This window comes from Macaca nemestrina, chromosome 18, assembly GCF_043159975.1.
Source record: "Macaca nemestrina isolate mMacNem1 chromosome 18, mMacNem.hap1, whole genome shotgun sequence".
NCBI classification, from domain to species: domain Eukaryota; kingdom Metazoa; phylum Chordata; class Mammalia; order Primates; family Cercopithecidae; genus Macaca; species Macaca nemestrina.
In genome coordinates, this window is record NC_092142.1 from 16,165,527 (window position 1) to 16,178,974 (window position 13,448).

At 50.3% G+C, this 13,448-nt stretch overlaps 1 protein-coding gene across 1 annotated transcript in view; it reads right to left on the bottom strand.

Moving 5' to 3' along the window:
* The window catches only part of LOC105467717 (ATP binding cassette subfamily C member 6), a 73,026-nt gene that overhangs the window by 40,892 nt on the left and 18,686 nt on the right, over nt 1-13,448 (bottom strand). The window contains exons 8-11 of the mRNA XM_011717375.3: nt 13,216-13,419; nt 11,841-12,018; nt 7,868-8,029; nt 990-1,082 (exon numbers count right to left, since the gene is read on the bottom strand). Of these exons, the coding sequence (XP_011715677.2) occupies nt 990-1,082; nt 7,868-8,029; nt 11,841-12,018; nt 13,216-13,419 (637 nt within the window). The remainder of the gene's footprint in view (nt 1-989; nt 1,083-7,867; nt 8,030-11,840; nt 12,019-13,215; nt 13,420-13,448) is intronic.

Below are 13,448 nucleotides of genomic sequence, written 5' to 3' on the forward strand. Positions count from 1 at the left end.
TTCTTCCATAGTTCACAAACACAGTAAAGTATTGAGAACCTTCTGCCTGCCAAGCACTAACTAGATGCTGAGTCTGCCACAGAGAGTGGCCTGTGCTGTTGCAAAGCTTCCAGTCTAAGGAGAACAAGGCAATCAACCCCTGCCAGGTGCTTCCTGCGGGGCGCTGTAGGATGTGGGAAGTGCTGTGCGGGGAAAGAAAAGCAAAAATGAACCCAGGGCAGGCACAGGAGAGGCTGCCGCTGGGAGGAGAGGGATGGACGTGCTGTTTCCTGGCCGGAGGGTGGTGAGGGAGTTGACGGAGGGTCTTCGGGAGGGCGGGTGATCCAGGCAGAGGGAACAGCTAAAGCGAAGGCCTGGAGGGATGTGTGAAATCGGGCAGGTTTGAGGACGGGGGATGTGGGGGAGAAGGCAGGGAAGGGAGGGAGACGGGTGGAAGGTGAAGTTGGAAGCCATGAGGTCAGTTCAGGGTGGGCCTGGTGGGCCGCTGTGGGTTTTTGGCTCAGTCTGAGGAAAATGGGGCTGCTGTGGGTCTGAGTAGAGGAGGGGTGCGACGTATTCGGTTTGCACAGGTCTGCTCTGGCTGGGAGTGGAGAGAGGCTGAGGGCAGAAGCGGGGAGTGCGCCAGGGGCTTGCTGCTATGACCTGGGTTAGAGACCATGGGGTTTGCAGAGCCTGCGCTGGGAAAGGGTGACATTCTGGATGCATTTTGAAGGTGACGCCAAGCAAATCTGATGACAGATGGGAGGTGAGAGAAAAAGGCATTGAACTGACCCAGGGCCTGTGGCCTGAACACTAGAGGGACGGAGCCACTGTCCATTGAGATGGTGACGGGAGGGGTGCAGGTCTGCGTGATGGGCAGCTCATAGACGACAAGAACAAAGCCAGACACGTGGGCTCGCACTCAACTCTCCCCTCCCCATCTCCCACACCAGGACCTGTGGCGTCCTCCCTACTTCCTGCCTGGTCCGTCCCTTTCCCCAAAGCCGAACCTGATGGTGGTTCCTCTTCTTGGTGATGAAGAAATTCAGAGGGAGGAGGCTCAGGAAGACGGCAATGGCAGTGAGGGCGGAGGGGCCCAGGAGCTGGGTACAGAGGGGGCAGGATGTCAGGAGATCCCGAGGAGCACAGCTCTCAGAGCCATGTGAACCAGAGCACCTCCATCTTGAATAGGAGCTGGGTAAAATGAGGCTGAGACCTACTGGGCTGCACGCCCAGACGATTAAGGCATTCTAAGTCACAGGATGAGACAGGAGGTCGGCACAAGACACAGGTCACAAAGACCTTCCTGATAAAACAGGTTGCAGTAAAGAAGCCGGCCAAATCCCACCAAAAGCAAGATGGCAATGAGGGTGACCTCTGGTTGTCCTCACTGCTGCACTCCCACCAGCGCCATGACAGTTTACCAATGCCATGGCAACATCAGCAAGTTACCGTATATGGTCTAAAAAGGAAAGGCATGAACAATCCACCCCTTGTTGAGCATATCATCAAGAAATAACCATAAAAATGGGCAACCAGCCACCCTCTGGGCTGCTCTGTCTGTGGAGTAGCCATTCTTTAAATCTTTACTTCCCTGAAGAACTTGCTTTTGGCCGGGTGAGGTGGCTCACGCCTGTAATCCAACACTTTGGGAGGCTGAGGCGGGCAGATCACCTGAGGTCAGGAGTTCAAGACCAGCCTGGCCAACATGGTAAAACCCCGTCTGTACTAAAAATATAAAAATTAGCTGGGTGTGGTGGGCACCTGTGATCCCAGCTACTCAAGAGGCTGAGGCAGGAGAATCGCTTGAACCCGGGAGGCGGAGGTTGCAATGAGCCATAATCGTGCCACTGCACTCCAGCCTGTGTGCCAGAATGAGACTCCATCTCAAAAAAAAAAAAAAAAAAAAAAAGAAAAAAGAAAAAGAAAAAAGAAAAAACAAAACAACTCGTCTTCACTTTATGGACTTGCCCTGAATTCTTTCTTGCGCAAGATGCAAGAACCCTCTCATTGCATCTGGATCAGGACCCCTTTCCTGTAACACAACTGCAGATCCCGAAGGTGGTCAGACTTGGGTCTTAAGATGGGGATGTCAGGGAATCTGATAAGGGCAGCCACCAGGTCCCAGGGATCTGGGCTCATGGGGGTCTGCTGTGACAGGAGATGCCTGCTGAAAGTGGGGTCCTTTAATGTCAGGGAGGGGAATGGCCCTCTTACATGACGGGGAGAGGGTTATATTCAAGACAGATCGTGCACACACACGAGTGGGACTGGGGGGTGTTCCCAGCCACAACGGTAAAGTTGAGACCTATGGAATCAGGACCTGGTTCAAATCCTGACCCTGACACTTGTGAGTGTGGCCTTGGAGCAAGTCACCTCCTTAAGGTGCAATTCCCTTGTCTGCAAAATGGGAATAGAGTTGTTCTCATTTGGCATTTTCTCTTATTACGTTTAATTATTTTCCTAATCTTCATTTCACCCCTCATGAGGGTTGTCAGATTTAGCGAATCATCATACAGGATGCCCAGTTACATTTGAAGATAAAGAGTGAAGAAGGTTTTAGTCTAAGTCTCGTGCAATATTTGGGACATACACTGAGAAGTTCTCCCGTTTGTCTGAAACTCATACTTCACTGGATGTCCTGTGTTTTCCCTGGCAACGCTGCTCCCCAACCAACGTGGTGATTTTGGGATGGTTACCTTCCCCCTCTCAGCTTTGGTTTCTGTATGTGGAAAATGTGGAAGTGGGGCTAGAATAAGTGATTTTTAAGTTGCTGTGACTTTCTGAGATTCCTTCACAGGTTATTTGGACCCATTCTCTCGAGGAACCCCACCCCAACTCCAGTCTGTGTGCCTCAGTTTCCCCTCTCAGTCCTTAGGAACACTATTTACTTTTTTTTTTTTTTTTTTTTTTTTTTTGGAGATGGAGTCTCACTCTGTGACCCGGGCTGGAGTGCAGTGTTGTGATCTTGGCTCACTGCAGCCTCCGCTTCCCAAGCGATTCTCCTGTCTCAGCCTCCTGAGTAGCTGGGATTACAGGTGGGTGTCACTCCACCTGGCTAATTTTTGTATTTTTAGTAGAGATGGGGTTTCACCATGTTGCCCAGGCTGGTCTCGAACTCCTGACCTGAAGTGATCCACCCACCTCAGCCTCCTGAAGTGCTGGGATTACAGGTTTGAGCCACCCCACCTGGCCTGGGAACACTATTTTCTAACCTTGGGCCAGTTTGTTTCATTTATGCAGCAATGGCGCTACCTAGTGGCTTAGTGGAGAAGTGCCCAGAGGGTAAACAGTAGCCCACAGTAGGGGTTGGAAAAATACTCAAAAGAATGTGAGTGGAAGATGAACATCTCTGTCTGGGGGAAAAATGGTATCATTAAACTGTAGCAACCTCAATGTCCACTCCTCCTTTACCGAGATCTCATGTTGATGTTAGGAACTGTCTACCAAGAGGCAGGAAAAGTGCAAAGTATGCATGCAAAGTAACATGCAAAGTAACATGGTGCATTACCTATGGATGTCTTGTTGGTCTCATCTAATTTTTTTTTTTTTACAGAGTCTCGCTTGGTTGCCCAGGCTGTAGTGCAGTGGTGTGATCTTGGCCCACTGCAACCTCCGCCTCCCAGGTTCAAGCAATTCTCCTGCCTCAGCCTCCCTAGTAGCTGGGATTACAGGCACATGCCACCACACCTGGCTAATTTTTGTATTTTCAGTAGAGACGGGGTTTTGCCATGTTGGCCAGGCTGGTCTTGAACTCCTGACCTCAAGTGATCTGCCGGCCTTGACCTCCCAAAGTGCTGGGATTACAGGCGTGAGCCACCATGCCCTGCCTGGTCTTGTCTGATTTTTAGCAGCGGTGGGGTCAACCTGATCAATTGCCCTGAATTTTCCCATGTTCTTCCTCTCTCCCTCTCTTTTTTTTTTTTTTTGAGACGGAGTCTCGCTCTGTCGCCCAGGCTGGAGTGCAGTGGCCGGATCTCAGCTCACTGCAAGCTCCGCCTCCCGGGTTTACGCCATTCTCCTGCCTCAGCCTCCCGAGTAGCTGGGACTACAGACGCCCGCCACCTTGCCTGGCTAGTTTTTTGTATTTTTTAGCAGAGACGGGGTTTCACCGTGTTAGCCAGGATGGTCTCGATCTCCTGACCTCGTGATCCTCCCGTCTCGGCCTCCCAAAGTGCTGGGATTACAGGCTTGAGCCACCGCGCCCGGCCCCTCTCTTTCTTCCTAATGATGACATTTATGTACTGCTCATCAAGCACTGAGTGCCTTATGTTGTAATTGCTAGGAACCTACCGATTGTTTGCAAGGCCCTGGAATACAAGGTGAAGGCATTGGGAAAGGTCCTGGCCCCGAGTCCTAGCAAAAACAACCATATACATGAGCATTCGATTTTTTTTGGAGTATTCAACAATTATGATCAAAATGCCATTAACAGTTTTTACAAGGCCAGGCACGGTGGCTCATGCCTGTAATCCCAGCACTTTGGGAGGCTGAGGTGAGCAGATCACTTGAGGTCAGGAGTTTGAGACCAGCCTGGCCAATGTGGTGAAACCTGGTCTCTACTAAAACTACAAAAATTAGCCAGACGTAGTGGCACGTGCCTGTAATCCCAGCTACTCAGGAGGCTGAGACTGGAGAATCGCTTGAACCTGGGAGGTGGAGGTTGCAGTGAGCCGAGGCTGCCCCACTGCACTCCAGCCTACACGACACAGTGAGACTCTGTCTCAAAACAAAACAAAACAAAACATCTTTTACAATTTTTAGAAAGAGGGTCTTGCTCTGTCTCAGAGCTCAAATTCAGTGGCATGATCATAGCTCACTGTAACCTTGAATTCCTGGGCTCAAGCGATCCTCCTGCCTCAGCCTCCTAAGTAGCTATGACTATAGGTGTGCACCACCACTGTGCCCAGTTAATTAAAAACAATTTTTTAGGAGATTGAGACCATCCTGGCTAACATGGTGAAATCTTGTCTCTACTAAAAATACAAAAAAATTAGCCGGACGTGGTGGCGGGCGCCTGTAGTCCCAGCTACTCAGGAGGCTGAGGCAGAAGAATGGCGTGAACCTGGGAGGCGGAGCTTGCACTGAGCTGAGACTGCACCATTGCACTCCAGCCTGGGCTGCAGAGCGAGACTCTGTCTAAAAGAAAGAAGAAGAAGAAAAAGAAAAAAAATTTTTTTGTAGAGATGGGATTTCTCTGGTTGGTATGTTGCCCAGGCTAGTCTTAAACTCCTGGCCTCAAGCGATCCTCCCACCTCAGGCTTGATAGCCATTATACCTTAAATGTACCTAGCCAGGATTCAGGCATGGTGGCTAACACCTGTAATCCCAGCACTTTGGGAAGCTGAGGCATGCGGATCACTTGAGGCCAGGAGTTCGAGACCAGCCTGGCCAAAATGACGAAACCCCATCTCCACTGAAAATACAAAAATTAGCTGGGTGTGATGGTGCACACCTGTGATCCCAGCTACTAGGGAGGCTGAGGCACGAGAATTGCTTAACCTTAGGAGGCGGAGGTTGCAATGAGCCGAAATTGCACCACTGCACTCAAGTCTGGGCAACAGAGTGAGACTCCGCCTCAATGAAACAAACAAACAAACAAACAAACAAAAACCTAACCAGGGCTCTGTAAACCATGGCATATAGTATCTATATGGGAGACATATGGATCCCTCCACCTGTTTTCATAGAGCCTATGAGCTGCACAAAAATGTTTAATAGTTTTAATATTTTTAAATAGTTGAAAAAAATCAGGCCGGGCATGGTGGCTCATGCCTATAATCCCAGCACTTTGAGAGGCCAAGGTGGGTGGATCACTTGGGGTCAGGAGTTCGAGACCAGCGTGGCCAAAATGGCGAAACCCCATCCCTACTGAAACTACACAAATTAGCCAGGCATGGTGGCAAACACCTGTAATCCCAGCTACTTGGGAGGCTCAGGCAGGAGAATCCCTTGAACCCGGGAGGCAGAGGTTGCAGTGAGCCGAAGTTGCGCCATTTCACTAAAGCCTGGGCAACACAGTGAGACTCTATCTCAAAAAAAAAAAATCAGAAGGATACTATTTCCTGACATATGAAAATGATATGCAGTTCAAATGTCAGCATCCATAAATAGAGTTTTACTGGAGGAATACCTTGCCTGTTTGCTTAGTATGGTCTACGGCCACTTCTGCACTCCACGGGCAGAGGTGAATATTTGCAGGAGAGACGGTATGGTCCCCGATGTAAAAAATATCTACTGTCTTGTTCTTTATGGAAAAGTAACTAATGATAATATTACAAATACCTACAGGGTGCAGCTGTGTGTCCGGCGCTGTTCTACGTGCTTTCTATGTATGGCTCGTTAATGCCTCAGCACCTCTGGGGCAGGGGTGCTCCTGTTAATTATGATCCTCACGTTGGAGACAAGAACAGGAGGCAGAGAGAGAGAGTAGGTTCCTTGTACACGGATTCGTAAGTGGTCAGAAGCAGGATTTGAGCCTAGGCAGTTCCCGATACGGAGACTATTTTTATTTTTATTTTTATTTATTTTTTGGAGACAGAGTCTCACACTGTCACCCAGGCTGCAGTGCAGTGGCATGATCTCGGCTCACTGCAACCACCACCTCCGAGGCTCAAGCGATTCTCCTGCCTCAGCCTCCTGAGTGGCTGGGATTATAGGCACCCATCACTATGCCCAGCTAATTTTTGTATCCTTTAGTAGAGACGGGGTTTCACCATGTTGGCCAGGCTGGTCTCGAACTCCTGACCTCAAGTGATCCACCCACCTGGGCCCCCCAAGGTGCTGAAATTACAGGCACGAGCCACCGCGCCTAGCCCAGAGTCTGATTTTAATTTAGAAAAAGAAAACGCTATACCACAAAGTTAAAGGAATGAAGTTGGAAAGCAAATGTTTTGTTTGTTTTGTTTGGTTGTGTCCTGATGGCTACTTTGTGTCTTTTGAACACGAAATAGCAATTTTTTCCCCCTAAAATGTTCTCCTCTTGTGTTTTGTGGATGGTGGTTGTGGTGGTGCCCCAGGGTTACTGGTAACTTCAAAACATGGTTAAGTCGCCTACTGGGTACCCTAATAGCACATGGGGAAGTGTCAATGTCATCATCATCATCGCCATCATTCTACAGAGGAAACTGAGGCCCAGAGAGGGTGAGCTTCCTGCCCAAGGTCAAGTGAAGGTCATCCTTATTGAAGACTTTTCCCATTATATCAGCCAATAGTAGGCAAATGGACACAGGATTAGAGGAGGAGGAGAAGGAGGAGATGGGGGTGGAAGGGGAGGAGGAAAAGGAGGAGATGGGGGTGGAAGGGGAGGAGGAAAAGGAGGAGAGGAAGAGGAAGAAAGGGACTAGAAGGAGAGGGAGGAGGAGAGGGAAGAGAGGGGAGGGAGGAGGGTAGAAGAGAAGAGGGGAGAAGGGAAGAAGTGGGAGGGAAGATGATAGGGAGCAGAAAGGAAGAAGAAGGTGGAGCAGGAGACAGGAAGAGGAGGAGGAGGAAGGAGGGAAAGGAAGGGGTACAGGAAGAGGAGAAGGGTACTTGGGCAGAAGGTGGGGGGATGCAGGAAGAGGGAGGGTGAGGGAAGGGGTGCAGGAGGAGGGGGGCAGGAGGAGGAGGCCAGGGGCAGGGGGAGTGGGGAGGAAGGCTTGTAAGATTCTACACCAGGACTGGAATCCGGGGTGATGAAGGCAGGACAAGGGTGAGATCTTTCATGTGCCTCTCTCACACCAACCTGGTTCTCCCACAGCCTCAAACTTGCCCTAATCCTGGGGTCACAGCAGACCTCTTCCAGCCTCTTGAATGCTAAGTGAGAAGGAGGAAGGGGAGGGGGGAGGAGGAGAGGGAGAAGGAGGGGTGGGGGACTCTGTTCAAATCCCGTCTTCCTCCCCTTGTGCACCTGCCAGAGATAGACGAAGCAGACCACGATCCAGACAAGAGGCAGCCACAGCCCGTTGAGGTAGAGGATGCTCTCAGTCAGCCGCTGCACGTCCACGGACACCAGGTTGACCACATCACCCACCGCACTGGCCTTTCTGGAGCCACTGGACAGAGCCAGGACCTGGTGGGTGGGCGGAAGGAGAGAAGTAGAGTGGGGAGGCTGGGGAAGAGGGACATCCCAGGCGGCTTCTCCACCCACTGAGCCCCACTTCACGCGTCTGCGAGGTGGGTGAGTAAAGTCTCTTAGGCCAGCCTTTCAGGGCTGTTTGAGGATCCACAGAGATGACAAAAATGAAAATCCTCCAATATCCCTAAAGCACGGGAGACGTAATAATGAATAACATGCACGAAAACACCATATGAACACGGATAATGGTGGTCATCTGCCCAGTGCTCACCATGTGCCAGGCACTGTGCTAAAGGAACAGCCTCATCATGTCTGGGGTGCTCACAGCCGTGAGTGGTACCAAGCAGGCACTACCATATTCATTCTGTCTAATGCCAGGCCAGGCGCAGTGGCCCCTGCCTGTAATCCCACCACTCTGGGAGGCTGAGGTGGGAGCATTGCTTGATCCTAGGAGTTCGAGACCAGCCTGGGCGACATAGCAAGACTCAATCTCTACAAAAACACTTAAAAATTAGCCAGGGGGTCGGGTGTGGTGCCTGACACGTGTCATCCCAGCACTTTGAGAGGCCGAGGCAGGCAGATCACCTGAGGTCAGGAGCTTGAGACCAGCCTGGCCAACATGGTGAAACACTGTCTCTACTGAAAATACAAAAATTAGCTGGGCATGGTGGCAGGCACCTGTAATCCCAGTTACTTGGGAGGCTGAGGTAGGAGAATTGCTTGAACCCAGGAGGCGGAGGTGGCAGAGAGCAAGATTAAGTCATTGCACTCCAGTCTGGGCGACAAGAGCAAAACTCCGTCTTGGGGGAAGAAAAAGAAAAATTACCCAGGCATGGTTGTGGTGTGCCAGTAGCTAGCTGGGGAGGCTGAGGTGGGAGGATCACTTGAGTCTAGGAGGTTGAGTCTACAGTGAGCCATGTTGGTGCCATTGCACTCTAGCGTGGGCAACAGAGCAAGACCCTGTCTTTAAAGAAAATGCTATGGATAAAATGCTCTCTATCATTCTCTCACCAAGGAAAATACCATTTCCAGTTAAATTAAGACATGTAAGAGACACCTCAATTTTGGAAGTATTAGAGTGAAAAAAAATGTGAGACTAGAATCAATGAAATGAACACTTACTAATCCCATTCTATGCTAAAGAAACTGAGGCACAGAGAACTTGAGCAACTTTCCCAAAGTCACAGGCCTTGTAAGCTCCTACACAAGGAATGGAACCCAGGGTGACGAAGGCATGACAAGGGTGAGACTTTTCATGTGCTTCTCTGACACCAACCTGGTTCTCCGGCAGCCTCACATCTGCCTTAACCCTGGGGTCACAGTGGACCTCTTCCAGCCTGTTGAATGCTAAATTCCACATGTAGTCCTCTCTTTGTGACTGTGTGAGGGAGTGAAGAAGTGATCCAGGAATGACTGGGCATAGAAATTCTCCACTTAACAAATCTTCGAAGAGTGCCCACTGTGTGACTCACACTGAGCTGGGAACTGAAAATACAGCTGTGAACAACAGAGACCAGGCTTGCTCTCCCGGGACTGGAGTTTGAGGTGGGGAACAAGGCTCTATAATAAAGATTTATATTACTGGCTGGGCATGGTGGCTCACACCTATAATCCCAGCACTTTGGGAGGCTGAGGAGGATGGATTGCTCGAGGCCGGGAGTTCAAGATCAGCCTGGCCAATATGGCGAAACCCCGTCTCTAGTAAAAATACAGAAATTGTGTATACAAAAATACAGGTGCTGTTGGGCACCTGTAATCCCAGCTACTCAGGAGGCTGAGGCAGGACAATCGCTTGAATCTAGGAGGCGGAGGTTGCAGTGAGCTGAGATTGCACCACTGCACTCCAGCCTGGGTGACAGAGTGAGACTCTGTCTCAAAAAATAAGACAAAACAAAAAGATTTCTATCACTCATGCTTTAATGGCAGTTATGATGAGTACCATAAAAAAAGCAGCCAAGGCTGGGCACGGTGGCTCACACCTGTAATCCCAGCACTTTGGGAAGCCGAGGTGGGTGAATCATCTAAGGTCAGGAGTTTGAGACCAGCCTGGCCAACATGGTGAAACCCCGTCTCTACTAAAAATACAAAATTAGTGGGACATGGTGGCACACACCTGTAATCCCAGTTATTCGGGAGGCTGAGACAGAAGAATTGGTTGAACCCAGGGGATGGAGACTGCAGTGAGCTCAGACTGTGCCATTGCACTGCAGCCTGGGCGATGAGAGCAAAACTCTGTCAAAAAAAAGAAAAAAAAAAGCCCAGAGGTTAGAGAGGAGGGATCTGATCTCATTGAGAGATCAAAGAAGGCCTCCCAGCAGGTCGATGGGAAAAAGGAAGATCAACGCCTGCTCGCCTGCTCGCCTGCTCAGGCGGCCTTCCTTTTAGGCTCAAGGAAATGTGGACTCTCAAGGCAGGATAGGACACACCCAGCACTGGCATGCTCAGGGGAACATGAGCCTGGGACATAGCACTCTGGCAGGATAGCATCAAGAGCTGCCCTCTCGGCCATCCAGGAGCTGTTCCCTCTGTCCCCTCCTCCCCTAGGTGAGAGCTCAGGTGTCAGGGAGCGAGACTTACATGGGATGGGACCTGCCCTGGCTCAGATGCTCCATACCCCACAAGAGCCAATAGCTCTTGCAGCAGCAGTTTAGGGACTTAGCTTCTTAGTCCCCTGAAGAGACAAGAGCCACTGCACCGAGAGAAGTCGAAAGCTGTGGCCTCCAATCAGGTATTCACAGTCAATGGACAGAACTTCCAGCCCGGATGCAATTTTTTTTTTTCAGATGGGTTCTTGCTGTGTTACCCAGGCTGCAGTGCAGTAGCACGACCTCAGCTCACTGCAACCTCCACCTCCCGGGTTCAAGGGATTCTCCTTTCTCAGCTTCCTGAGTAGCTGGGATTACAGGCATGTACCACCATGCCTAGATAATTTTTGTATTTTTAGTAGAGACAGGGTTTTGCCATGTTGGCCAGGCTGGTCTTGAACTCCTGACCTTAAGTGATCTGCCTGCCTCAGCCTCCCAAATTGCTGGGATTACAGGTGTGCACCACTGCGCCCAGCCTAGGGGTCATTTTTACTACAAGCAGTATTACCTGGGAACATAGTTGACAGGCCACCTTATCAGAAGGTTAAGCCTTTATCCTCAAGCGGGAATGAGTGGAAGTTAAAATTAGGCTCAAAAATTAAAATTAGATTAGGGAGAGTGGAAATGGTATCTAGACAGTGAGAACTACAAAGGCCCCAAGGTGGGTGGGTGCCTGGAATATCTGAGGAACTGAAAAGAGACCTGTGTGACTGGAGGAGAGTGAGCATGGGAGGAGGCGGGTGTGTGTGTGACGGGATGAGGTCAGAGAGTTACCTCTCAGATCACACGACACCTTACAGAAATAACTAAGGAGGTGAGGCAAATCACTTGAGGCCAGGAGTTTGAAACAAGCCTGACCAACATGGCAAAACCTTTTATCTACTAAAAATACAAAAATGAGCCAGGCGTGGTGACACGTGTCTGTAGTCCCAGCTACTCAGGAGGCTGAGGCAGGAGAATCGCATGAACCCGGCAGGCGGAGGTTACGGTGAGCTGAGATTGCACCACTGTACTCCGGGCTGGGCGACAGAGTGAGACTCTGTCTCAAAAAAATAAATATATATAAACAAAGAGAAATAACTAAGGAAGTGAGAATGTATCCTGAGTGACTCTAATAAGTAAGGACTGAATGCATTCTCAGCTGCTGGTAACATTATCATCAGCTCAGTGATGTTGCTTTTCCTGGTCTGGGAGGACTGCACTTGTCCCCCAGGGCTCACCTTTCTGTACACCAGGCCAGTGATGGCTGACCGCAGCCTCATCTGCAGCACCTTGAGCCTGTACATGTTCTGCTGCTCAAACAGCGTTTGCAGGCAGGCCGAGAGGAACATCAGCACGGCGAGGAGGTAGCCCTTCCAGGCTGGAGGCTTGGGATCACCAATGAACTCCAGGAAAAGGCTTGCAGGGGAAGGAGGGAGAAGGTACAGCTGGTGAGAGGAGGTGCCCATGGGTGTGGCCTTTGCCCAGACCAGGCCAGGTGTGGAGGATCAGTCGGTGTGGTTGACTTTTTTGCAATAATGGTCTCCGGTATTTCCCCCACTGTCCATAATACTCCTTTTCAATCTGACTGCAGCTCCTCAAGATCAAGAGGTGGAGTTTTTGTCCCCACTTGTTATGGGCTAAACTGTGTCCTCACAAAATTTATATGTGGAAGCCCCTACCCCCAGTACCTCTGAATGTGACTGTATTTGGAAATAGGGCCATGAAAGAGGCAATGAAGTTAAAATGAGGTCATTAGGCTGGGCCCTAATCCAACCTGACTGGGTCCTTATAAGAAGAGAAAAGGTAGACACACAAGGAGACACCAGGGGGCACACACAGAGGAAAGATCACATGGGGACACAGGGAGGAGGTGGCCAACTGCAAGTCAAGGACAGAGGCCTCGGATGGAACCACCTTGAAGATACCTAATCTCAAACTTCCAGCTTCCAGAATCATAAGAAAATACATTTCTGTTGTTTAAGCCACTCAGTCTGTGATGCTTTGTTATGGCAGCTGAGCAGACACCACTTGAATCTGGGCTGGCTACAAAACCAGCTTTGGCCAACAGAGTATGGTGGAGGTAAAGCCATGCTGGCTCTGAGCCTAGGCCTCGAGAGAAAATGTGGCTTTTGGCCTATTTCTTAGAACCCTCCCAAGCAGCCACATGAACAAGTCTGAGCTAGCCTTTTGGAGGATGGGAACCCACATGGAGCATAGACAGCCATCCCAGCCTCAGATACACAACTGCAGGCACATGAGAAAACCCAGCCAAGAAAAGAAGAACCGCCCAGCTGAGCCCAGCCCACATTACTGACCCACATTACCATGAACTAAATAAATGAATGCTTGTAATTTTAAGCCACTCACATTTGGGGCATTTTACAGCAAAAGCTAATTGATGTAGTCAGGTAAGTACTTGCTTATTTGCCCTTCTGGGGGTCAGTCACTTTCTCATTAAGCATTTCCCTTTCTCAGTATCCTTCTCACCCACCCTCCAGTGTCCCGAGCACCAGATGTATAAGCAGAGGCAGGAGAGCTGAAGCCTCCTGGCCCTGGAAGGATGCCACTAAGAGACCACCCACCTTAGCAGGGCACTTGAAGTCTGGGACTCACCTGAGCAGCTTGGGGACAGTGAACCTGAAGACATCACTGATGACGAGGCTGAGGGTCCCCAGGAGGAAGGTAGAATGGAACACCTGCCAGATGGCCTTCAGCAGTGGGCCCCACTGGCTCCCTTCTTGCCGTAGGAACGGCTCAGTATCTGGAGCCTCCATGTCACTGCTACCTTTCCTTTTAAATGTTGTTGCCTTGGTGTGCCTTAGGGGAGGGAAGAGATTGGCTCTGGG